Raw genomic sequence first — 27,715 nt, 5'->3', positions numbered from 1 at the left:
CCTAAAATCCTGCCTGTACCTGCCTTCCATACTACTCAAGTGTGGATGTTGTAATAGGAATGTCTTCTTACCACAAGGGTCTCTCTTCTCCAATCTGTCCTGTGTCCACTGACCATGTTACTAACCTATTTAAAAAAATCCTACCATCCGTAGGGTAGAGTCTAAATCTTTGGGCTAGTATTTACGATTTTCTATCAATTATCATCACTCTACTTTTCATGTCTTATTTCCTACTATGCCCAAGCAGAGTGTACCAGTCTACTTAAATGAAACTACCATTTCCCAAACAGGCAGAGTAAGTCAACAACATCTTTGCTTTCACACTATCCTCATATGAAATACTCTCCCAGCAAAATTCTAGCCAGCCTTAAAGACTTGGCAAAACTGTTCTTTTTTAAATTACCGCAAGTGAAATGAACCTCACCACCTCTATGGAACTCACCAACTAATCAGGATATTTTAGTTCCTCTGTCCAATTAGTGTCCTTTCACATGGAGTCTTGCCTAGATAGCCCCTAAATAGAGTATTTCACACGTAACAGTCAAAGCCAGCTATTCAAAGACCTGTGAATTGGTCAAGTCTTTCTAGTCAAAGCCACTACCATTCCTTAGTGCCAGCACCATCACTCATAAACACACTGTTTGCTCAACAGGTGATTCCCTGCAGTTAGGCTACTTACACAAGCATTTTGGTTAGTTTTCACATTGGGTAACAAGCTCCCTGAAGGCAAGAACCATGTCTTTGTATCTTCTGTTCTAAGTAAACTGAATACTAAATAAATACTTTTGAAGCTAAATCACTGAACATGGTAGGGAAGGAGGGAGAAATTGTAGATATACTAAATAGTCCTTTATTGCTTTGGCTAAGCAGTCCATGATTAACCTTTGAAAAGTAATTATCATAAATGATGTAACAATGACTCTCTTCATGATGACAGTAAACACACAGCAGCACTGAATAAACAACTGAGGGTAAGGGATCTACTAACGTTCTCTAGGGAGATAGAAAGAGGACTAGATAAATCATTTCCCTCCTGTCTCGTCACTGACACAAGGCAAAGGGGGAGAAAGCACCTCTCCTACTCCTCAGGACAGAAAAAACTAATGTCAAAAGGTGACAGGAAAGAAGACTGATAACATTTAACTTTGGAGATCCACAAAAAAATAGTGGAAGGGGGTCTCACTGGTACCTAGTCACACTGTAAAATTTTTGCTTTACAATTTAATAAACATTGCTCTCATGGAAACAAAACATAATACCCTATTTTGTCCCTATGATTTTCCCTGCTCATCAATTCTGAGTATTTTTCATTGTGTTGGAAAAGGAATGAGTTTCCCCATTTAGAAGAGTTTCTCCCATGAGTTGCTACCTAATTAATCAGTGTTATCTGTCAGCATTTATAGCCTACTTTAATAACCAGTGCTGTAAACAATACCACAAGTGAGTACTTACAAGTAAACTTAATTAAATACTATTTTCTGGCATGAAAAACTAAAAAACAATGGCTCAAGAGTCAGAGGAATCAGATCTACAAATAAGATGTGTGACCTTGGGTAAATTACAAACGCTGTCCCTACGTTTCAGCCGTATGAAATGGAAGACTTAGGCTTAAGAGATTGTTCAAGTAATACTTCCCTAACACCAGGTAATGCCCCAGATTTTGAAGGTTGTAATAATCTAACAACTATCTAGAAAGATGACCTAAAAAGCATGTTATGGCTCTAAAATTCCAACTCCAAAACACAAAAAGAGAAAAAAGATAACACCTTATAAGAACTTAAAAGTGAAGCCTGAAAGTACGTGTCTGTGAGTTTTATTCTATTAGCAAGCTCTGCCACAAGCTCTCATCTGGATCTGTTTTTAATTTTCTTTTAAAAGTCTCAAGAGTTGGCAGTGTGTTAGCCTCAGCAGCCCGAGGACCACAAGAAGAAGCCTGCAGTCTGACAAAAGTAGGTCTACTGACCCACTGCAACAAGGAAGACTGCACGCCAGGGGGAACTTGGGCCATCTCACAAAACAAAGGAAAAGAGAGTTGTAAGATTTGGCAAAGAGTGGCATCTACAAGAAATTTACATGAAGCAGTGTTTTGATAGGCTTAGAGCAAAGCAGAGCTATGTGTAAAGGGGTCCACTTCAGAAATGTACTGCAACCTGAACCAAGGTTCTCTTTCCTTAGCAACTATAAGGTTAAGACAGATGTGGATACTGTGTCCAGAAACCCCTTATCCAAAGCTGTGTGTCTCAGTTGTAAATCAAGACTGCTACTCTATGTCAAAAAGACTTAGATTCTCCAGGCAAGAGTGGGATGCTTTATTCGTGCTGATATAATTACACACAAGTCAAGTTTCCGACAGTCTATGGTTTTCAAGAACAAAGTTGTTCAGTGAATAAGCAAGCTCCAGTCACTCAAAGACAGTTTGTTATGATACCACACAGTTCCCCCACTCTTGGGAGAAACACTGTTTCCTGTTATGTTTGAGGTTTTATCTGTCTGTTATTCCAGCCCGATAAATGGCCAGATTTTTACTTTCTCAGTTAGTTGAGATTCCTGTCTCCATTTTATGTCAGTGTGTGAAGAATTGCTTGCTAATTAAACTGATTACACATTATGCTCTTCAGAAAAGACTTTATTTGCTGATTTATCTTTTGGCTTGTTTATTATGCAGCAAGAAAGATATCCAATTTGGGCAGACATACTGGTTTTGAGGAACACTGGGGAGTGCCCCAGTGAGGTTCATTTACTCATTTAATGTGCTAGTTTATCTCACTTGCCATAATGCCCTTAAGGTCTATTCATGTTGTTGCAAATTTCCTTTTCCCTCTTGGTTGAATAATATTCGTGTGTACACACACACACACACACACACACACACACACACATCTTCTTTATCCACTTATCCACAGACAGACACTTAGGCTGTTTCCCATCTTGGCTATTGGGAATAATCCTACAATGAGTATGGGAGTACAGGTATCACTTCGATATCCTTTCATATCCTTTGGATATATACTCAGAAGTTTGGATTGCTGGATCATATGGCAATTCTATTTTTAATTTTTTAAGGAATCTTTATACTGTCTTCTTTAGTGGCTATACTAGTTTACATTCCCACTAACAGTGCACAAGGATTCCTTTCTCTCCACATCCTCACCAACACTTATGTATTGTCTTTTGTATGATAAAAAACTAAAGCTTCTGCATCACCAAGAAATTGAAAAGGCACTCAACATAATGGGAAAAAAATACCTGAAAATCATACACCTGATAAGGAGTTAATATCCAAAAAAATATTAAAAACTCACAGAAATTAACAGCAAAAAAACCCCAACCAATTTGATTTTAAAGTAGGCAGAGGAATCAAACAGACATTTTTCCAAGGAAGACATACAAATGGCCAACAGGTGTATGAGAAGGTGCTCAACATCATTAATCATCAGGGAAATGCAAATCAAACTACAGGGAGAAATCACCTCATACCTGTTAGAATGGCTATCATAAAAAATACAAAAGTAACAATCATAGGTTAATATCTTAATGTGAAGACATCTGGGACTACAGTGTAATTTATAAAACATCAAGAAAATGTAAGCTTTGTTAGAACCAAGTCTTAAATGGAAACTGGTACATTATGAGAGTGTAATAAATGTTAAATTTGTATTAGCAGCATTTCAAGTAAAATACCAGAAATCATTGGTTGCATTACACATTTGGAGTCAAGAAGACTTTATGCAGGAGGATGAGATTATGAAGTGACATATCTGGGCACTACTTTTCTCTTTTCCACAAAAGTACTTCTGTCTCATTAAACATCTGTCTTAGGGTTGCTCAGATTTTTTTTTAACCCACTTTATGAGTAAGGCTGAAGATAAATTTATGAATATAAGCTTGTTATCCTCTGAGACTTTGGTAACATGGATGCATAATTAACATAACAGAATAGGAAATTCACTAACAAACAGTTTTTAAAATAGATACAAGTTTGCCTGCCCTGGAGTATTATCTTGTCTAGTTCCCTTAACACCAATTTCTCTGTAACTTGAATTTCTTGAGAAAAGCTCTTTTAATAGGTGAAAATTGATGACATTGTTTTTAGGTGATGTTCTATTGACAGCTCTTGAACAGTAGCATAGCTACGTTAATGAGCAGAATAAAAATGGTTGATGTCTAACTTCAATTAGGCATATAACACTACACAACAGTCCCATCACTGTTAACCAGTTCCTTCTGTTCTCTACAATGGCTCTTAAAACAACAATAGTCATTTCCATTACCCTTCAGATATAACACCTACCCATCCCTACTTCATTCTCAGCTAAGGACCTAGCTTCTTACATCTGAGAAAATGGAGGCCCTGTTGTAAAGATTTTTCATTACCTTCTCCTCAACCTTTACTAAAGCTAATGTATATTTGTGCCCACTCTTGGCCCTACAAATATGTGATCCCCAACAGAGGTACTTTCTTTCAAGAGGCACCTCCTGATCCTAGCTCCTTCCAAGTCCCCCTCAGAGCCTTGCTCCGTCATCTGTATTATTTTTGATGCCTTTCTTCTCCCTATTACCACTCACATTTGCCTTATAGCCTACAAACAAATTCAGACTTTATTATTAATTCTTTTTTAAATTTTATTGAGTTGTAGTCAGTTTACAATGGTGTATCAATTTCTGGTGTACAGCACAATTTTTCAGTCATACATGAATATACATACAATCATTTTCATTCTTTTTCACCATGAGCTACCACAAGATCTTGTATATATTTCCCTGTGCTATGCAGCATAAACTTGTTTATCTATTCTATATATATCTGTCAGTATCTACAGATATCGAACTCCCAGTCCGTCCCTTCCTACCCCATTCCCCGCTGGCAACCACAAGCTAGTATTCTATGTCTATGAATCTGTTTCTGTTTTATATTTAAGTTTATTTGTCTTTTTTTTTTTGGATTCCACATGAGTGGTATCGTATGGTATTTTTCTTTCTCTTTCTGGCTTACTTCATTTAGAATGACATTCTCCAGGGACATCCATGTTGCTGCAAATGGCATTATGTTGTCATTTTAATGACTGAATAGTATTCCACTGTATAAATATACCACATCTTCTTTATCCAGTCATCTGTCAATGGACATTTAGGCTGTTTCCATGACTTGGCTATTGTAAATATTGCTGCTATGAACATTGGGGTGCTGGTGTCTTTTTGAATTAGGGTTCCTTCTGGATATATGCCCAGGGGTGGGATTACTGGGTCATATGGTAAATCTATTCCTAGTCTTATTTTTTTTCACAAGGTATTGAATATTCATCCCTGTGGTATACAATAGGATCTTGTTGTTTTTTGTTTGTTTTGCTTTTTAATTTTTTAAACATTTTTTATTGATTTATAATCATTTTACAATGTTGTGTCCAATTCCAGTGTTCAGCACAATTTTTCAGTCATACATGGACACATATACACTCACTGTCACATTTTTTTCTCTGTGAGCTACCATAACATTTCGTGTATATTTCCCTGTGCTATACAGTATAATCTTGTTTATCCATTCTACAATTCTGAAATCCCAGTCTATCCCTTCCCACCCTCTACCACCCTGGTAACCACAAGTCTGTATTCTCTGTCTATGAGTCTATTTCTGTCCTGTATTTATGCTTTGTTTTTGTTTCTTTGTTTGTTTGTTTTTGTTTTTTAGATTCCACATATGAGCAATCTCATATGGTATTTTTCTTTCTCTTTCTGGCTTACTTCACTTAGAATGACATTCTCTAGGAGCATCCATGTTGCTGCAAATGGCATTATGTTGTCGGTTTTTATGGCTGAGTAGTATTCCATTGTATAAATATACCACATCTTCTTTATCCAGTCATCTGTTGATGGACATTTAGGCTGTTTCCATGTTTTGGCTGTTGTAAATAGTGCTTCTATGAACACTGGGGTGCAGGTGTCATCCTGAAGTAAGGTTCCTTCTGGATCCAAGCCCAGGAGTGGGATTTCTGGGTCATACAGTAAGTCTATTCCTAGTCTTTTGAGGAATCTCCACACTGTTTTCCATAGTGGCTGCACCAAACTGCATTCCCACCAGCAGTGTAGGAGGGTTCCCCTTTCTCCACAGCCTCTCCAGCATTTGTCATTTGTGGATTTTTGAATGACGGCCATTCTGACTGGTGTGAGGTGATACCTCACTGTAGTTTTGATTCACATTTCTCTGATAATTAGTGATACTGAGCATTTTTTCATGTGCCTTTTGATCATTTGTATGTCTTCCTTGGAGAATTGCTTGTTTAGGTCTTCTGCCCATTTTTGGATTGGGTTGTTTATTTTTTTCTTATTGAGTTGTATGAGCTGCTTATATATCCTGCAGATCAAGCCTTTGTCGGTTTCATTTGCAAAAATTTTCTCCCATTCCATAGGTTGTCTTCTTGTTTTACTTATGGTTTCCTTTGCTGTGCAGAAGTTTCATTAGGTCTCATTTGTTTATTCTTGCTTTTATTTCTTCTAGGAGAAAATTTTTGAAATGTATGTCAGATAATGTTTTGCCTGTGTTTTCCTCTAGGAGGTTTACTGTATCTTGTCTTATGTTTACTCTTTGATCCATTTTGAGTTGATTTTTGTATATGGTGTAAGGGAGTGCTCTAGCTTCATTGTTTTACATGCTGCTGTCCAGTTTTCCCAGCACCATTTGCTGAAGAGACTGTTTTTATTCCTTTGTATATTCTTGCCTCCTTTGTCGAAGATGAGTTGACCAAAAGTTTGTGGGTTCATTTCTGGGCTCTCTATTCTGTTCCATTGGTCTATATGTCTGTTTTTGTACCAATACCATGCTGTCTTGATGACTGTAGCTCTATAGTATTGTCTGAAGTCTGGGAGAGTTATTCTTCCAGCCTCTTTTTGCTTATATATTCTGCTTATATATTCTGGAGATCAAGCCTTTGTCAGTTTCAACTTATGCAAAAATTTTCTCCCATTCCATAGGTTGTCACTTTGTTTTGCTTATGGTTTCCTTTGCTGTGCAAAAGCTTTTAAGTTTAATGAGGTCCCATTTGTTTATTCTTGCTTTTGTTTCTATTTCTTGGGTAGACTTAAAAGTTAAAAAAACCTGCCCTTTACGCTGTGTCTCCCATATTAAACCAGTCCCCCCACTTGTTTTCACAGTCAAATTTCTTCGAGTAATAGTTTGAGCTTTGTTTTTTTTTCATGACTTCCATTCATTCCTCAACCCACTACAATCTATTTGTCATCCCATGACTTTGCTGAAATTACTCTTGCAAAGGTCCATGTCATTCTAAGAGCCAAATCAAAAGCCTCTAAAAATTCTCATTCTACTTGAATTTCAGCAGCATTTGATCCTACTGACCTCCTCTTTTGTTTTGAAATTCTCCAACTGCAACTGCTACCAAAAACCAATGATTTCCAAATCCATGCCTCCAGCCAAGACCTCTCCACTGAGCTCCAAACCTGCAAACTGACAACTGTACGTATCTACACAATCTCTAAACACCTCATAATCAACATGTCTCAAATGAATGGAAATACATTCTCTCTCTTCGGTCTACCTCCTAAATGCCTCTCAATTCCAGCCCTACTACAACTACCTTGGTTCAAATCCTCATAATAACACTCAAATCACCTCTTGGGGTAGACTACCACGTGTGCCTCCAACAGCCACTGCTTTCCTTCTTGGGCATGTAGCTAAAGACCACATTTCCTAACCTTTCTTGCATCTGTGTGCCCATGTAAGTTAGATCCTGGCAACAAAAGATGAGCAAAATTGGTGTGTAGCTTTCAACCTCACTTCCTTAAAAGAAAAACTGCTTGCCTTAAAATACTTGTCTCTGTAAACAAACTTATGATTACCAAAGAGGGAAGAGGGGGAGGTAAGGGATAAATTAGGAGTCTGGGATTAGTAGATACAAATTACTATATACAAAACAGATAAAAAACAAGGACCTACTATATAGCACGGGGAACTATATTTAATAGCTTGTATTAACCTATAGTGAAAAAGAATATATATATGTATATTTCAATCACCATGCTGTCCAGAAACTAACACAGCACTGTAAATCAACTACACTTCAATTAAAAACAAAACAAAACAAACACCTCTCTTTCTTCTGGCAAGCTAAAGATGGACACATCAGTGACCTAGCTTCACATAAACAGATGAATGAGCACTCAACCAAGTAATGGCATCAAATGGAAGGAACATGCATTCTTGAACGACCTCATGGAACAGAACTGAACTACACCTTGGGCTCACCCCAGAACTATTACATGAGAGAGAAAGAAATGTCTATCTTGTTTAGGTCACTTTATTTTGGTTTTCTTTGTTAAAGCAAATACCTGAACCCAATACCCTTCTCAATATACCTCTTAACTGGTCTTCCAGTTAAATTTCAGTACATTTGCCACATTACTGCCAGTTATCTTTTAAAATATAGACTAAGTATTTGTCTTCTTTCTAATAACCTTCTATGACCCACAGCTCTAAATGTTTTGACATGGAACAGAAAGTATCATGGTATGCAACACGGCCCTAAGTATTCTCCTAGCTTCCATCCTTTATGATCCACTCCCTTCCTAGATCATGCCCCTATTTTCCCACATAGCTACTTTAGCTCCAGCATCATTAGACTTTAACTTTCTCCAATGTAACAGAAAAACAAAACATAACTTTGCAAAATGAAAAACAGAGGAGGTAAAGAAAATTAAAGTCTGATGGGGAGGCCAAAAAAAGGTGTGAACAGAAAATATATACTTCATACAAACTATCATTAAAATGGTAAACTTCAGGGTTTGTTCTTTTGGGGAAGTATCTGAAGGTGCACTGAATATCCCATGGCTGAAATGTCAAGAGCACCAACACCAATGAGAAAAAGCAATTAAGAGGCTATTTTAATTATATGGATAATTTATAGTTTTTATTGAGGTGAAACCTATAAAACAAAGTGTACAATTCAGTGCATTTAGTACATTCACAATGTTGTGTCACCATTACCTCTATCTAGTTCCAAAACATTTTTATCACCCCCAAAAGAGACCTCATACCTAATTCCCCTCTCCCCTGAACCTCTGGCAACCACAAATCTGCTTTCTGTCTCTATAGACTTACTTATGCTGTATATTTCATAGAAATGGAACTATACAATATTTGACCTATTGCGTCTGACTTCTTTCATTTAGCATAAATGTTTCTGAGTTCATCCACGTAGTAGCATTTCTCAATATGGATAATACAAATTTTATAAACAGCATTATTTGTAAATGCAACATATCTGAATCCACCTAAATGCTCACACATAGTATAGTGACTAACTTTGGTATACTCCATATGATGGAGTACTATGCAGAATGAGAAAAGATATTTAGCAACTAATGTGGAATGATTTCCCAGACATACTGTTAAATGAAAGGGGCAAAATTCAAAAGAATATCTATATAGCATGCTACGTTTTGTGAAAGAAAAGAAGAGAAAAATAAGAAAATGCTCAAGTGTCTGCTCATTTGGCTGAAACAAAACAAAACAATAAAACATAGAAAACTGGAAACCAAATACAGTGGTTATCAACCAGGGATGAGTAGGAATCGGATAAAAAAGAAGAATGACAAGTCCCTGAATCTTGTTAAAGTTTCACATACTTGAAAAATACTCTTAAAAAAAATTAAAGATGAGGGAGGCATCCCCAAAATGAATACAAACAGAAACAAAGGAACTGGCCATGCATCATGGGTTGAGTTGTACCCCCTAAAAGATATGGTGAATTCTTAACCTCCAGTATTTGTGAATGTGACCCTATTTGGAAATAATAATTTCTCTGCAGTATTAAGTTAAGATGGGGCCTTTACAGTGGTTTCTAGGACTGATGTCCTTATATAAAGGGAAAATTTAGTCACAGGGTGCTTGCTGTGTGACAGCAGAGGCAAACTGGAACCATCGATAAGCCAAAGACCACCAAGGATTGCTGGCCATCACCAGATGCTAGAGGAGAGGCATGAAACATATTTCTCAGAGTTCTCAGAAGGAACCAACCCTGCTGACACCTTGGTTTCCAACTTCTAGCTGCCAGAACTGTAAGAGAATAAATTTCTGATGTTTCAAGCCACCTAGTTTGTGGTACTTTCTTATGGCAGCTTAGAAACTAATACACCAAGCAGACTTCAAAAGAATAACATAATCACTTTTGAAAGGGGGAGAAAGGAGGGGAACCAGATTTCACAACACTAGGTGCCCTCAGCCCTCAGGTAAATAAAATTCTAAACAAAAAATACCCCCAGTTAGTAGCTGATTTCTCAGAGGCATATGCTAACAATTCTGAAATTACTCTTATGTTCAAGGACTAAGCAAATAGATAAATATATTATGGATAATGGAAACCAGGTTTCTCCCTGTTGGATATTAAAGTGACACATATGGAAAGGAAAGAGAAAATGAACCCTATAATGTTAGACTGGGATTGGAGGGATAAGTATGGAATAACCCACATGGTTTTGTACAGAAATATTGGGGGTGAGGGAGGGAAGAGGTGTGTGATATCTAGGTATTTATGTATGCATACACACATCTATGTCCTGGTTCAATCCCTTAAGACAGCATCTATGCCTCAGTAGCAATAGATACACCCAGCACTCAAGACAAAGGCTCAAGAACACATTCAGATAAAAGGAAACTGAAGAGATCTGGCAAATGCATGCAACACATTATTCTAGATTTTCCTTTGCCTAAAAAGATATTATTGGGGCAAATGACAAATACAAATAAGGTCTGTGGATTAAATAATAGCATTGTAGCAGCATTAATTTCCTGATTTTGACCATCATACTGTTAGGTAAGACAATGAAATGACATTTCATTGTTTTAAGGAAATACACACTAAAGTATTCAAGGGAAGAGGGTGTCTCAGTGTAGGAAAGGATAAAGCAAATGTAGTAAATATTAGTATTAAGAAATGGTGAAGTACTGAAATTCTCTGTACTATTTTCTCTAAAGTCTGAAACTACGTTAAATAAAAAGTATAAAAACTTAAAATTCAATTTAAAATGGAAAATAAATGAACAGTGAGCACTATAGTAGAGGCAAACTTTCAAAAAAATATATTGCTGTAGAACTGGGAATTATTCTAAAAATTAAAGGAAGCATCCATAAGGGAATATATATAATAGCATAGGCTCTAGGAAAACAAATCTGGATCTGAATTTGCTCCACTGTCATACACAGCCCCAGACATGCTGCTTAATCTTTCTGTGTCCCTGTTCTAAATCTGTGAGAGGGAGGATAATACTATACCTACTGCACAGCGTCTGTTACTGTGAGGACTACCTGAGGTAAAGCACACAAAGAGCCTAGTGCAGAGCCTGGCACAACGTCCTAAGCAAGCAACCAAAGAGTGGCTGCTGTGACTTTTATCACCATTATTGTTGCTGTTGTTATGTGAATATGTGAATTTAAGAAAAATAATTCTACCATTTGGAAAAACACTAATAAGAAAGTGGATCCTGCTAAACCAAGTTCCGTACATCGTCATTATTTTTTATTGATTTTCTGGGCTCATTTAAATTATGCTGCTAAATTCTCCCCTGTACCTCCTCTGACAAAGAAAACAAACCCAATATAATAATTGTGTTTTCCCTGGTTTTTAATTTTAAAAGGACCTGTCAGCATTTCAGAGTCTTTTAATGTTACTTATACAGATGATACCTACAGACTCTTTAACACTAAATATGTACATAGCAAAGATCCAAACTAAACATATAAAAAGGGTTAATCTGTTTATCTGGAGATTGATTTTATCTTACAAATAATAAATACATTTCTCCATTTTCTCCAGAAAGTAGGATGGGTAACCTACAAAAGTCCAGAAAGTTGCTTTGTTCCATAAAGTACAAGAACTCTAGCAACTGAACTCATAAGTTGTTAAGGTTCTTTTGAACATTAAAAAAAAGTTTTTACATTAAAAATAATCACTATTCTGGATATCCTAGTTTATTATATACAAATTATATATAATATTAATTCAATAAAATATTTATTGAACATTTATGTGAAGAGAGCTGCATACCGTCTCAAGGCTATAATTAAGAGACAAAGTCTCCTCCATTGAAGATTTAATAGTCTACTTTCGACATAATATTTAAGTTCAAAAAGGCAATTCCTGAACTTTATTTCACTGCACCTGAGTAGTCACTATAAAGAAAGCAAGTTTAAGGAAATAATTTCATAAGCTTGCCTTATTCTGTAGCCTCCACAGTTATCACAAAGAAAAATCTAACACAAAAAACACTTTCAGCATCTCCGAGAGTTCTATGGCATGTGCAAGAGTGTTATGTGTGTGTGTTGAGGGGTACGGAGGTGGGAAGAGATAGCATTAAGTCAGTAGACAGTATAAGAAATCAACTGTTACATTTATTTCCTAGAATGAAAAAGTAATATTTAATTTTACTCATTTTAATTGTTCAAGTAAAACATGAATGTACTTATAATAATTTTAAGTTTTAAGTTTCTATTAATAAAAATTACAGCTATTTTAAGTACTTCAAGTATATTAAACTACTTAATTTTTACAACAATTCTATGAGGTAGGAACTACTGCTACGCCCATTTTGCAGAGGGAAAAATAGAAATGTTAAGTAACTTGCCGAAGTCACACAGACTACTGTGAGAGAGCCTCAATTACAGCCTAAGCACTTTTGGTCCAAAGTCCACATTCTTAACCACTATGCCATATGCTTTCTCTTGAGTCCCACTACCCATCGTAGAAACTCTTCCCAAGTAACAATTAGGCTTCAAACTAAGCACTTACTTAGTACTACTTTAACTTTTCAGAACATAAATGAGAACCACCCATGGACAGAAAGTACCTTGAGAAGGCAAGAGAGAGGACTCAAAGCTCAAAGGAAATGTTCTTTTGATAAACTCACAGCATTTACTTTTTCATTAGATGCAATTCTAACAAATCTGACTGCCCAATCTCCTGGCCAACAATGCAACAGAAACAGCAGACAAAGGAGGCAGATATAAAGGACTGGACACCTCAAAATCAAGAACTGTGTCTTTTCATTTATCTTAGTATATGCCAGTAAATGTTTATCAACCTAAAGAAAAGTAACAAGTGACACTAAGAGAGAGGAACCTTTTTCTTAGAGGCAACAGTTCTCTATTTGTCACGAGCTGTTGAGGATAAGTTATAGCTGTTAGTTACATCGTGCTATACACAGTACTCTCAGGATGCTATTTGAGATGAAATGCCTTTGAGAAATATTTATATAAATATAATGGTTAAAATTATTTTTGTAATTTAAGTATTTTAGAAAATTCACCTTTATTTTCCAATGTCATTGAGTATCTTATATCATTGTATCTATCTCTGACATCCAAACAATATGCCATTATCAATCATTAAATTAATCTTCATCACATTCTATAAAAATATTCTTTTCAACAACCTATCTCAAGAACTATCATTTCAAAACTTAGTTTCAGAGTGGTACTGACAACAAAATAAACAGGCAATTCTTTAAATTAGACCAGAAAGCCCAGAACAGAGCCAATTACACCAAAGTACTAGGATGCTTGATTTAACTATTTGAGAAAAAAATGTTTGATCTTTACATCATACATGAAACTAATTCCACATGGATCTAAGATCGAAATGTTAAAGAAAGAGTACAACAAAACTCGAGTGAATAGAAAATACACATACATATAAACGAACAGTGGGAATGACAAGCCCTTCAAAGCATAAAGAAAAATACTGATAGATTTAGCTATATATTCATCTACATCCAAAAGTCATATGGAAATTTTGAAGATGTCCCAGGAAAAAAATGACAACTTATTAAAAAAAGGATTAAAATCCTTGATAGAAAAAGATCTTCAAAAAAAATCAATAAATAAAAGATAAACACCTTGACTGAGAAATGAGCATTCTTTAATCTCACAGGTCACCAGGAAACTCCTCTTTGCCCTCAAGCTCTTTTCTGGGTTCCCTTCACATGTATGTTCTAAATGAAACCTGCCCGTCCCCCAGGACTCTGCCTCCTCTTCAGTCCTCTCAAGTTGTGGGAATTCGCTCTTTTACATCCCACATACTTCAGGGCCTAGAAATGGGGTAGGCATCCTTCTTCATCCTCGCTCTTGCTTCCAAATACCTCCCCACTCTTCTCCTTCAAAAACCCAGCCTCTCCTGGAGTGACTATTATCACAGTTACCACCTCTTACTTCCCCTTGTAGCTGCTTTTCTGGAATTCTTCACCATTCACCTCACAGTGATAGCACAGCACCTGGCTCATTCTCTCCTTCTCCATCACTACTTTATTCATCCCTTTTGGTGACTTCAACATCCTCAAAAATGATCCATCAAAACACCCAGGCCTCCTGGACAGCCACATCCCCACTCACATGGGTATACCTTAAATCTTGTCACCTTTCATAAATGCACCACCTTTAAAGTCTTTATTTCAAATATCCCATTCAGGTCATACCATCTTTCCAGCTAACTGACCAGTTCTCCTACTCCAACCATCTCCCAGTCTCACAGGACTGATCTCATTGACGTTATCATTTTCCACTTTCCATACCACCTCCTGTCCTTACTCAGCCCTGATTCCACAGACCAGCAATATAACCATTCCTTTACAAACTCCCTCAACTTCCAAGACCTCTCTCCCGCCATAATATTTGTTAAGCGAAACTACAAGGATAAACCCCAACTATCCCTTCCCCATACCTGCACCTGAGCAATACCTACATACTAGACTCACTTCAAATTTACAGCTTTGAATTTCAGTGGGTCACTTATCAACGCCAGACAATCCTACTACATTTATCCCACTCTACATATCATTTTTTGCACTCTCCAAGATATATACATCAAGATATAAGTCATTTTATAGCCTCCGAGGCTATTTCGAATGTTTTACTTCCATCACTAAATGTACAATACACCCTTCAATTCTCACTCTGATGACAACCATGTCCTATAGTTCAAAAGGAAAATGGGCAGAATCAGATAAGAACCCATCTTCCCACCATCAATGCCACCAACCTGCCTGCCTCTATACTCTACTCTGCCTTATTTCTTGTTAAAATGAATCACTTCTCCTCGCTTTTAGACTTACGTCTTGGATCCTGTCTCTTCATTTCCTCAGACTTATTCCCAGAGTTCTTCTGCAACATCAATTTCTTCTTCTCTACCTGTTTCTTCTCATTGGCACAAAACATAACTTAGAATCATCTATACTAAAAAAAACCATCCATAAGCCCCAGGTCCCGTTCCAGATAATGCCCCTTTTTAGCAAAAGGCCTTGAGAGAAGAATCTTTCTTGCTATCTTCACTTTCTTTCCTCTCATTCTCTCCTTAACTAGCTCCCGCAGTCCACTGATCTGATTTATCAAAGTCACCAAAACCAATGCTCAATTCTCAATCGTCATCTTACCCCCATTTCCCAGCATCATCTCACAGAGTCTAATCTCCCTCCTTCCTAAAAGACTTTCCTCCATGGGCTTCAATGATAAAACACTTGGCAGGTGTCTCTCCTACCTAATTTGTTATTTGTTCTCAAGTTTTCTTTGCTGGGTTCTCCTCCTCTAGCTGATCTCTAAGATCAGAATCACCCAGGGTTACGATCTTGGCCATCCTTCCCTATCTCTAATTTCTTCTCAGGTGACCTCATCTACTTCCACAGCTGTAAGTATCACCTACATGCTAAGGACCCTCAAATTCATATCTCTAACCTAACTTCCCCCAGAGCTCCAGATGCATATGTCAAACTGCCTGTTCAACATCTAAAACATACATAATAAATACAGGACTACTGAAAATACATACCAGATTGCTGATAACATTCATCCTTCAAGTCTCCCCCATTTCTTTAAACAGTACCTTCAGTACCACCCAGTTGCTCAGTCCAAAAATCCTCCAAAAGCTTTCCACTGAGCTTGAAGTAAAATCTAACTTCCTTACCACAGTGCTCACGGCCGTCTATAATGTAGTCCTCGCCTAGCTTCCCAGCCGTCCTCCACACCCTGCTGCCATTGGCTCCCAAGGATCCAGCCATACAGGCCTCCTGTCCGCTCCCAATCTTGCCGCACTCATTTTTGTCTCACTCACTGTCCTTGCTCTTGACCACCTAGAATGCTGTTCCCCAAGACTGTCTCATGACTGTTGTCTTCTCATCATTCAAGTCTCAATCCAAATGTCACCTGCTCTCAATGTCTCCTATCATCACATTGGCTAAAGTGCCTCTACTACTTTAAACATGAGCTTTAGTTCATGAATCATCTTCCTTGTTTACTGTCTCTCTGAACTACAATATAAGCTTCCCAAGGGCAGTTTACCACTATTTTCCCAGCACCTAGACCAATGCCCAGCACATAGTAGACAATGAATAAATACTTGTTAAATGACTGAGACAAAACATGGGGGGAAAATATATCCAATTACTAGAATACATAGAAATGTTAATTAATTAACAGTAAGATATCAACTTTTGCTTAAAAGTAAAGATTTTATTATAAGTATTCTTTTGTGGGCAAAGGTATAGATTACGAATAATGCTGCTATAAACATCTGTGTGTGAAAACTGTTGTGTGGGTAGACATAAAAGAGTGGAATTGCTGGGTCATTATGGCAAATTAATATTTAACTTCTTAAGAAACATTTAAAATGCTTTAGTTATATTAGCTCATTTAATCGATACAATAACTTGAAGAAGGGGCTACTATTATTATCCCCATTTTAGAGATGAAGAAACAGAGGTTCACCCAGAAAGCTTAAGCAATGTGGTCAAGCAAGACTAGAATCAAAGTAGCCTAGCTTTGGAGTCTGCTCTTAACCACTGGGCTATAATCTTCAAGCTCACTAACATGTTAAATATTTCTTACAGGATATAAACACAGTAAAACAAAGAAGTTAAATATAAAAATTCAGGTGGTTTCTATAAACACATAAGTAGGGAATCCAATGTTAATTAAATTTAAGTATATATCTTAATAATATTTATTGTAATAACCCTTTTTATCTCTGGGTGCAGAATATGAATGAGTTTTCTTATTATTTAATTGTATTTTCCACTTTTATTTTGATCAATATACACATGATAGTATCCAAGGTTAACATCATAACAAGGCAAACAATTTATTAATCAGAAAACAAATGACTAGATGAACAAGATTTTTCAAGTTCCTAATTTTTTAAAGGAAGTTTTAAGATGTCCTGAATGAATACCATGCACCAAGTCTTAAGTCCAGTGCTGTGAACACAAAGTTGATTAAACCCTAGAAACAAAGAAGGGCAATTCTAGAATGACAATACAGCTGTAGTAAGTGCCACTGCAGAGCTATTCCTGCAGAGGAGTCATCTTAATGGGACCGTGGGTCAGGGAAGGAAGGCTTCCTGAAAGAGAAGGCACTAAACTGATTTGAGAGAATGAGGTATGTACAAACTACTTCAAATTAGAGATAACTTCATCAAATAACACAGTCACCTCATAATGGTTAAAAATAGAGGCCCTACTTCAAATGCCAAATCTTTCATTTTTTTAAATCTCAGATTTCATCAACTTCAAATATCCACTAAAGAATAGGAGATTCACAGAAAAAGAAATTATGTCTTATGATGTTAGAAAATAGAGTACACAAAATCTATAAATATGTATAACTGAGGAAGTATTTTTTTAATGCATTATATTTGAATGTGATTTGATCACAGCCAGTCAACACATTCTTCAAATTTCTTTTTAATGAAACTTCTAAAAAGTCTACCGATGATCCAAATCAGGTGTGGGCAAACTACAGCCGCAGGAGGCCTGGTTTGCTAATGGCTTTTAAGCCAAGAATGTTTTTTACATTTTAGGAGGAAGAAAGGAGAGAGAGAGGAAGAGAGAGAGAATGAGATACAGAGATCACATGTGGTCCAAAAAGCCTAATGAATTTGACCATCTCAACTTTTATAGACAAAGCTGCCTACCCTTTAAAAAAAATTACTGAATGGATTTGTGCCCATAGCAAAGCTAAAACCCGTTTTTACTAAATTCATGTATTATCACTTTGTAGTGGAAGAAGCCATCAGAGAGGCACTATCATCACAGTGGAACTCAGTCTAGACACTAATATGATGACTTGTTTATGGTGGGAGGGAGAGGAGGAAGGGGTTTTAAAGAGAGGATAAACAAGGGTGTGTAGTTAGTTCAGAAAGACATGGGCCTTGCGGGGTAGGGAGAATTCAGAGATGGAATATGGTTGAATCAGACAAAAAATATGGAGTAGTCCTACAGCTTTACAAGCTGTTCAAGGCGGAGCGTAACTACTATGATATTACTGACCTATAAAATGTGAGAGCTAGGTTTATTGAGGAAACTGAGACTCAGGAGTGAACTTACTTGCCCAAGTTCACAGAGCAAGAACGTGGGACACAAAGAACTGGACTACAGCCACCAAATCTCAGGTCTGTTCTTTCCACCACAACACACTGCCCCTCATCACCTAGACAATGTTCACCACCATCAATTGTGACAAGTTAGCTCAGCTGAGTCCAGAAGGAACAATGTCTCCTCAGGCACTGTTATTTTTCAGGGAAAAATTGAGCAAGGTGTCTACAGGTCTCAAAGAGGTGGAGAAAAGAGTAGATACCAGTTCTATTTTCCAGAAGATGTCGGAAACAAGAGAATGTTGACCAAACATCATTAAAACAAGCCTTAAAGATAACCAGTGGCTGATGGCAATAAGAAACATCACATTTCAATTAATTTACCTGGTTCCAATTTTATTACTTTAATTGCTGCCAATTCACCAGTGTTAACATTCCGTGCCTAAAAAAGAAGAAAAGATAATTGTGAAAAAAAGCTTTCAAAAAAGTTTGTCATTTTAGTTTACTATTTATTTCCAATTATTCAGAAATATATTTAAAGTGAGAACTGCAAAAGTGATTTATATTTACAAAACAGAGTATTCGCACAATGAATTTGAATATTAATCCATGTATAAATTTAATAATGGTAGTAATAAAAGTTAATACACACACAGACCTTAGTATGTGCCAGGCACTATTCTATATGTTTTTATATCAGTTCATTTAATCCTTACAACAATCTATGAGGTAGGTACTAATATTATTCCTGTGTTGCAGATGACGAATCTGAGGCACAGAGAAATTAAAGAACTTGCCAAGGTCACACAACTAGTAAGGGATAGTGCTGGGATTCTAACTCAGGCAGTCTGACTCCAGAGTCTGAGTTTTTAAGCATTACACTCCATTGCCATTCATTCAAAGTCTGGTTAAAATTTTGAATTGATGAACTAGCTTTAAACTTTTAAATTTAAAAATCATAGAATATGAAAAGCAAACACCATTATATAACTGTAAAAACATTCGCCCTGCATCTGTTTAGACACACCTGATGTTACAGTTAAGTACAATTCAATAAAAATCAAACAGATTTTTACAAGCCACATATTAAAAATAAAACTCATTAAAAAAATCAATCCACAATATTAGATTGCTGGTGTTTACAACTGTAATTATGTATAAATAAGCAGAAACTGTCTTTTCAATTTGCATAAAAATGGCAGTTTCTCTTTGTCAATTTAAAATGTTTTATAATTGGATCAGAATTTTCAAAATATGTTAAAGTATTAACTGAAACTTAATAAACTGATTTTCATATCAACCAGTGAAGACCAATTATGCAATTCCCTGATCACAGAAACACTGATTCATGTGACCAGAATTATTCCCAATTTTAACATTCTCTTATTAATGGACTGGTAAAGATCAGTGAATCATCCACAGGGGATGACAACAGCATTAACAGTGGAATCCTTCTAAGAATAATAAAGCATTAAAAAAATCAGTATTTAAGAAGGTACACATGTGACAGACACAGCCACTGCTGAAATAAAAAATTTACCCTTTTAACTCAAAGAAGAACAAAGATATTAAAATATATAAATTGAGAAAAAATTAAAGTTTTCAGGGAAAATTCATTTCTTTTGGAAGAAAAAAACCCATAATAAACACTAATGATGTAGACTTATTATAGGCAGTACAAAACAGACTTGAACTTTTATTTCAAACTAAACTTAATTTCCATTACATGAGACAGACATTTCAAAAAGTGCCAGCTAAGTATTTACTCCTTTCCCTTGGATGAGAAGATAAGATATTTTTTATACGTATACACACATGTGTATATACACATGTATATGTAATAGAGTAGAAATAAAATTAGAATATCATTCTAGGAGTATATTTTAAAGAGGATAGGGCAGAGTGCACCTGCAAAACATTTAGGTGTATCACATTAATGTTAGTCATCAATCTTCTCAAACACCATCAGACTACTTGCCTTTCCTCACCCTGTGATAAATCTTTTCTCTGTTAAGCTCCTTCTTCATACCGTCCTTTAACTCACATCTTTTTAGCACTTCACCAAATAAAATAAGACAAGATGCTACTCTCTTCAATTTTCAACTCTATTTAATCTTGCTGTGGTTCTGTTTTCTGTTTATTGAAATGAAATTCAGAGTATGGGTAATTCCATTATAGACTAGCAGAAAAAACAGGAACTCAAAGAAAGCTAGAATGATTATTTTCACAACTGAAATTCTATTCCCAATTGACCACAAGAGGGCACACTTTCTACTGACAACACAAGTTACACAAAGTGTCCAAAATGGCTGTGGTACACAATGTACTCTTCTAAAAATAGATTTACTAATAGTTAACACCAGCACATATTTAACAGAAAAACTGTGACAGTAAACTACAGGTAAGTAGCTTACTAAAGTCAACTGTTTACTATAGGCTTGACTTACGAATATAATTTTTCAAAATTTAAATCAGTTCAGAATTTTCTAAAGAATAACAAGTTTTAAAATTACGGTTCTTTAAAGTCAACAGAAAAACAAGTGAGCAAAAATGATTACTGCTCTTTTTGCTTTCTGAAATATCGTCCGTTAAGTAATTTACTTAACAGAATTAAGATAATTCGCACAAAGAAAGAAAAATTAAAAAAAAAACTCAAGAAATCTGAATTTCTAAGCTTTTCAACATGAAAATCCTTATGTTTATTAAAGAGGTGTTAAAGCATTATGATTCATCAGGAATCTTGGTCTTCTAGCTAAAATAAACCATATTTTAGTGTCTCTAAATTCACAGTGGTCAAATTTATAAACAGGTAAATTTAAAAATTAGTATTATCTCTAACTCTGTAACTGCTACTCTTTTTTTCAATCATTCAGAAAAATTTATTAGAAAAAAATCAAAACAAGGTAAATATTGTAAAATATTACCTTAAATACAGTAAAAAAAAAAATCTAATTCAGTATCAGTAATGTAAAATTTCTAGATCTGACCAGGGCAGAAAACCAAGGATAAATATTCTAAGCTTCTAGACCTAGTCTTCTGCCACATCATTGATTTGACCACTATCACCATTCTGACATGCTCTGAAAGTGATGCTCAGATCATGCTGCTCTTGAGTTTAAAACTCTTCAGGAGTGCACACCGTAGCTTTAAAAACACAAATTCAAATTCCCTATCAGAGAATTTAAATTATTCAATAAATATAGCACTTTTTATATTTTATAACAGCTTTATTGAGATATAATTCACATACCATAAACTTCATCCTTTTAATGTATACAATTCAGTGGTTTTTAATATATTCACAGTTTTGTAACCATCATTCTCATCTCATTTTGAAATATTTTCATCATCCCAGAAAGAAACCTCCAGACCCATTAGCAGTCACCCCCTACTCCTCCCCTCCCCAGTCCCTGACAATTAGTACTGGTTTAATTTCTGTGTCTATGGATTTGATCATTTTCTTGATGATGCTCTTTGAAGCACAAAATTCCTTAATTCTGATGAAGCCCAACTTACCTATTTTGCTTATCTATTTTTAGTTGCTTGTGCTTTGGGTATCACAGCTAAGAAACCATTGCCTGGAATCCAAGGTCAGGTTTTTTTCCCTTGTTTTCTTCTAAGAGTTTTTATAGTTTTAGCTCTTCCATGTAGGTCTGTGATCCATTTTGAGTGAATTTTTTATATGATGTCAGGCACGGCTCCAATTTTACTCTTTTGAATGTGGATAGCCAGTTGTGAAATACAGCATTTTACCTATAGAATCATTTACTATCTGACACCTGTCTATCTTTCTAGTTTCTAATTTGCACTTTATGCTCTAGCCAAACTAAACAACTTGCCATTCCCCAAAGCTATCCACACTTTTGCCCTTTGACACTAACTGCCTAGATAAACTCTTTCCCTAACTCCCAGATGTCTTTTAAAGCTCAGTTTAGGTTATTGTCACTTCCCACAAGCCTTTTGCTGACTCCCATTCAAGTTTAGGCATCCCCTCCTCCACACACACTCCCAAAGATCTTGGGTAACCTTTCTCAAATGGGAGTGGGCCCGGAGAGGAAAACCCTGCACACCTAAAGCTGATCTCAGTTCAGAGGAGCTCTTGTAAACTATTACATTTCAAAGCTGGCCCAGAATTCAGTCTGGTTCAGTCACCCTTTCAGAAGCCATTCATAGCAGCACTAGTGTGGGAAAGGATTTTTCTGTTATGATTGCATATTGATTGCTGAGTTATCTCCAACTATCAAAAAAGCCTTGAGTGTGAGAATGGGTGTAAACAACATAAGAAGCAACCATTACACAGCAAAAAATGTGCTATGTACTATACAAAGTGAATTAAATAACAACTAGTAAAAATCTGATCATCTGCTGTGTACCAAGCACCTCCCAGTATTCAAGGCTTCCTGTTTAGAAAGGGCTGTCCAACATGAGTATGAAGAAAGGTTCTGAAATGGAGGTAAAGAAATGCAAAGTTTAGTCCTGGCTTTGCCAATAATAAGCATTGGGATCTGAGCAAGTAATTTCCCTTACATCTTCTCCCTCCAATTTAAAAACAAGAAAGTAAAAAACCACAATGTTGTAAATCAACTATACTTCAATTTTAAAAAGTGAAGAAAAGATTATTTCTAAGATTCTTTTAAAAGTCGACATTTACATCAAATATTAAGTCTAAATGAACAGATTCCAATACTGAACCAGCTGGTTGGTTATCCAAGAATCATACAAGGAGTTTAAAAGAAAAACAACAAAGACCGCCACCATTGATTTCAATCAACAGATTTAGGATGGGACACAGGAATCCGTATTTAAAGCTACTGAGGTGCGTCTGATGCTCAGCCAGGTTTGGGGACCTGGTCTAAGGCACTGTGTCATGTGAATTTTCCAAAATATAAATACCAACTTCTAAATCTGAAAGGGGTGTTACAGGAGTGGCTTTATGGAAGACATACATTTAAGCAGAGGTTTGAGAAATGGACTGAATTACAACAAAGAAGAGGGGTGGGAAAGAGGGCACAGAAAGAAAAGCATGAGCAAAGGCACAGGGACAGAAGACAGGCTATTTTGAGTATACTGGGCAGGCCAAACCTCAGGGTGCCTCCCATATAAATACTCCCTTTCAGAGGGAAATGGCTAACTCACAGCCCCTACTGAAGGAAGAGTCTGCTTGCTTCTCCAGTTGCTTGGACTAGGCACCAGGCTATTACAAGGGCAACCAATTCATAGGAAGACTGACATCCAGGGTCACATACATTCCTGGTTTGGCCAGGACACTCCCAGGTTATGCCTACTGTCTATCAGAATTATTAATAGTGCTCACTTTCACTCTCAAAATTATAATTACAATTTTATTTAACTTGAATGATAAATTATAAGGTCACTCTACCAATAAACCCTGAGCTGACACAAGAAAGGAAGCAGGCCAATCAGATTCTCTAAAATAGAGGTCAGCAAATATGCCTATTTTTATAAATGAAATTTTTCTGGAACACAGCCAGGCTCATTTGTTTAATTACTGTCTATGACTGCTTCCACAATACAATGGTAGAGCTGAGCAGCTGAGATGGAGACCATGTAGCCCACAAAACCTGAAGTATTTACTATCTGGCCCTTTACAGGAAAAAAAGGCTGACCCTCCACAGCAAAAGAGCACTGTCCACTAGAACCTTCTGCATTAGTGGAAATGTTCTACACCTGCACTGTCCACCACAGCACACCACGCCACATGCAGAAACTGATCAGCTGAAATGCGGCTAGTACAACTGAAGCCTGAAATGTATTTAATTTTTGTGTATGCAAGACAATATTTAAATTAGACGAGCTTTAATTTTTTTGAGATATTTAAATTTTTTATTGAGATACAATTCACATATAATGTTGTATTAGTTTTAGGTGTACAACACAATGATTTGATATATGTATACATCACAAAATGATTACCACAATAAGTTAATACCCATCACCACACACGTTACAAGAACTTTTTTGTGTGATAAGAACTTTTAAGATCTGTTCTCTTAGCATCTTTCAAATATACAATACAGTATTGTTAACAATAGTCATGATGCTGTACTTTACATCCTCAGGACTTACTTAGCTTTCAACTGGAAAAAATCAACTTCAAAAAATATAGTTCTAGTTGTTTTAACACATGTATAGATTTGTATAAAGTGACTTAGCCACCATCCGTAAACAGAAAAGTTCCATTACTGCAAAAATTCCCTAGAAAGTTATAGTTTCCCCTCACTCCAACTCCTGGCAACCACTGATTTGTTCTTTGACACTGCATTTCTGTCTTTTCAAGAATTTCATGTAAATTAAATCATTATGTAACTTTTTAAGACTATCTTCTTTCATCAAGTTGCTGCATGTATCATTAGTTTGTTCTTTTTTATTAAGTCGTATGCCACTGTATGGTATGGATATACCACAATTTATTCACTACTAGTGTTGGGACATATTGGCTGTTTTCAGTTTTTAGTAAATACAAAACAAGCCGCTATAAACATCTATCTACAGGTTACAAAAATACCCAGGAGAGGGACTGGGCCATATGGTAAGTATGTTAAATTTCTTAACAAACTGTCAAACTCTTTCTACAGGGGCTATACCACTGTTCATTTCCAGCAGCAACATATGGGGGTCCCAGTTCTTCCAGAACTTCCTTGCCAGAAGTTGGTATTGTACTTTTTAGCCATTTCTAACAGGTATGCAATGATACCTCACGGTGGTTTTCATTTGGATTTCCCTAATGGCTAATGATCCTGAACATCTATTCATGTGCTTATTTGCCATCCTTTGGTCAAGTGTCTTCTAGTCTTTTGTCCAATTTTAATTGGGATGTTTATTTTTTTACTGTTGAGTTTTGAGAGATCTTTATGTATTCTAGATACTAGTTCTTTTTCAGGCATATGATTTGCATATATTTTTCTCCCAGTCTATAACCTGTCTTCTCATTATCTTAATAGTGTCTTTTGCAGAGCATTATGGACTGAACTGTATGCCTTCAATATTCATATTCATAACCCGCCAGTATCTCAGAATATAACTATTTGAAGACAGGCCTTTAAAGAGGTAGTTAAGGTTAAATGAAGCCATATGGATGGGCTCTAATCCATTGGTACCTACATGTTCTAATGAGAAGAGGAAGAGAAATCAGAGATGTGTGTGCACAGAGAAAAGGCCACATGAGAACACAGCAAGAAGGCAGCCACCTACAACCCAAGGAGAGGCCTCAGGAGAAATCAACCCTAACAACACCCTGATGACTCCCAGTCTCCAGAACTGTGAGAAAATACAATTTCAATTGGGTAAGCCACCCAGTCTGTAGCATGTTGTTATGGCAGCCCTAGCAAACTAATACACTGAGCAAAATTTTACTTTTGATGAAGTCCAATTTATCAATTGTTTTCTTTCATGAATTATGCTTTTGGTGTCATGCCGAAGACCTTGCTTAATCTCAAGTTATAGAGATTTTCTCATGTTTTCTTCTAAGAGAAAAAGTTTCACATTTAGATTTATGATATATTTTGAGTTAATTTTTGTTTAATTTAATTTTGTTTTGTAAAGTTCAGGTGAATGTTCCTTTTGTTTGTTTTTTTGCATTGTATGCCCAACTGTTCCAACACTATTTGTTGAAAAGATTTTCTTTCTTTCACTGACTTGCCTTTCATCTTTGTCAAAATCATTTGGCTATATTTGTGTGGGTCTCTTTCCGGATTCTATGTATATCCACTGATCTTGTACCTATTCTTTATGCATACCACACACTATTTTGATTACAGCTTTACAGTTAAGTTTTAAAAATCAGACACTGTGATTCCTCCAACTTTATTTTTTCTTTTCAAAGTTGCTTTAGCTAGTATAGGTCCTTTGCCTCTCCATAGAAATTTTAGAATCAGTTTATTCTATATTTATTTTAAAAAATCATGCTGGGATTCTGATCATAATTATAGAGCAATTTGTGGAGAAATGACATCTTTACTATGCAGAATCTTCCAATCCATGAACACCACTCTCTATTTAGGTTTTCTTTGGTATCTTTCATGAGTGTTTCTATAGTATTTGGCCTATAGATCCTATACATTATTTTAATTTTGATTTATTTAATAGCCACATGTGCCTACTGATAACTGTGTTGGCCATCACAGCTCTAAGAAGTCTGAACCACCATGCAATATAATCCAGTGTAATAAGTCAATAAAGAGAAGAGAAAAGAACAAATGCACAGAAAAAAGTTAAGAGACCACGAGAAAGAAACAAATCTCTGAAGCTGCCCTGAGTTCCTGACAATCTTCCAGTTGCATATCACATGTATCCTTACAACAGCCTCTCTTTTCTTGAATTAACTTGAATGGCTCTTTGTTTCTTGAAGCCAGATGATTAAAGATCTAAATTTCTAGGACTATATGATACTAATTTCAAAAAAAAAAAAAAACCAGATTGAAACTATCACACTAACTTTTAAAAAAAATGCGCTTAACAGCTAACAATTATATTTAGGCATGGAAAATACTCTGATAAAAAAACAGCAATAAGTTACATTTCAAAGTTTAACTTTTAAATTGTTTGGAATTCAAAATAGACTTGTTTCATATCAATAATAGTTTTAAATGATAATTGGTAGACCACAAATGTCAATTTAATGGAATAATATGGATAAAACTTAACAGTGGCATTAATTTTGGGAAAACACTAAGGGACCAGGTAACCACATTCCAACTTCCTACTACCGAAGCAGCTGCAGCAGCATCTCCAGCCCCAAGGTACTCAAACTTCAGTGCGTACAAAAATCACCTGAGGTTTTGCTTTTGGAAATACATAAGACTAAACATAAAAATCTTCCCACTACAAATACCTAGATATAGCAGATAAGATACAACAAGTACTCTTCTAAATGCACTGCTGAACTCACAGGGAAAGAAATCTACTGGAGGCAAAAACAAAGAGAAAACAATAATTAGCTCAAAAACTATCTGTTGAATGCATTTACTGAATGAAATCAGAACGGTAAGAAACAGCTAAGCCATGACCTTAGCTTAAACTTGGAATCTAGAGAGCTGAATTTTGATTTTTATTAGATGTGGTGAAAGCTGGAATTGAGACCAGAGCATAAAAACCAGCAATACCCTTGAAAAGCCATACCCTTCAGCAAATGGAGGGGAGGGAAGGGTGTCTGTCCACTGACAAAGAGACTGAATTAAAAAACAAAACAAAACAAAACAAGTGTTTGAATTAGGCCTTCTCTGGAATGTGGTTCCCTGAAAACTCAAATTCATAATTACAACCTGTTCTCAGTTGAGTATAAATTTACAGTTCTTGCAAGGACCAAGAGTCTCAAGCCAAAATATGAGTCTAAGCTGTTT

The 27,715-nt window shown here is 36.0% G+C and overlaps 1 protein-coding gene across 3 annotated transcripts in view; it reads right to left on the bottom strand.

Moving 5' to 3' along the window:
* The window catches only part of MAP4K3 (mitogen-activated protein kinase kinase kinase kinase 3), a 169,049-nt gene that overhangs the window by 100,308 nt on the left and 41,026 nt on the right, over positions 1 to 27,715 (bottom strand). For all 3 annotated transcript variants that reach the window (XM_072937870.1, XM_072937868.1, XM_072937869.1), the window contains exon 2: positions 18,741 to 18,798. In XM_072937870.1, coding sequence (XP_072793971.1) covers positions 18,741 to 18,798 — 58 coding nt within the window. The remainder of the gene's footprint in view (positions 1 to 18,740; positions 18,799 to 27,715) is intronic.

The sequence above is a fragment of the Vicugna pacos genome, chromosome 15, assembly GCF_048564905.1.
Source record: "Vicugna pacos chromosome 15, VicPac4, whole genome shotgun sequence".
NCBI classification, from domain to species: domain Eukaryota; kingdom Metazoa; phylum Chordata; class Mammalia; order Artiodactyla; family Camelidae; genus Vicugna; species Vicugna pacos.
The sequence above is the reverse complement of the archived record's forward strand: the minus strand, read 5'-3'. Positions and strand labels throughout refer to the sequence as shown.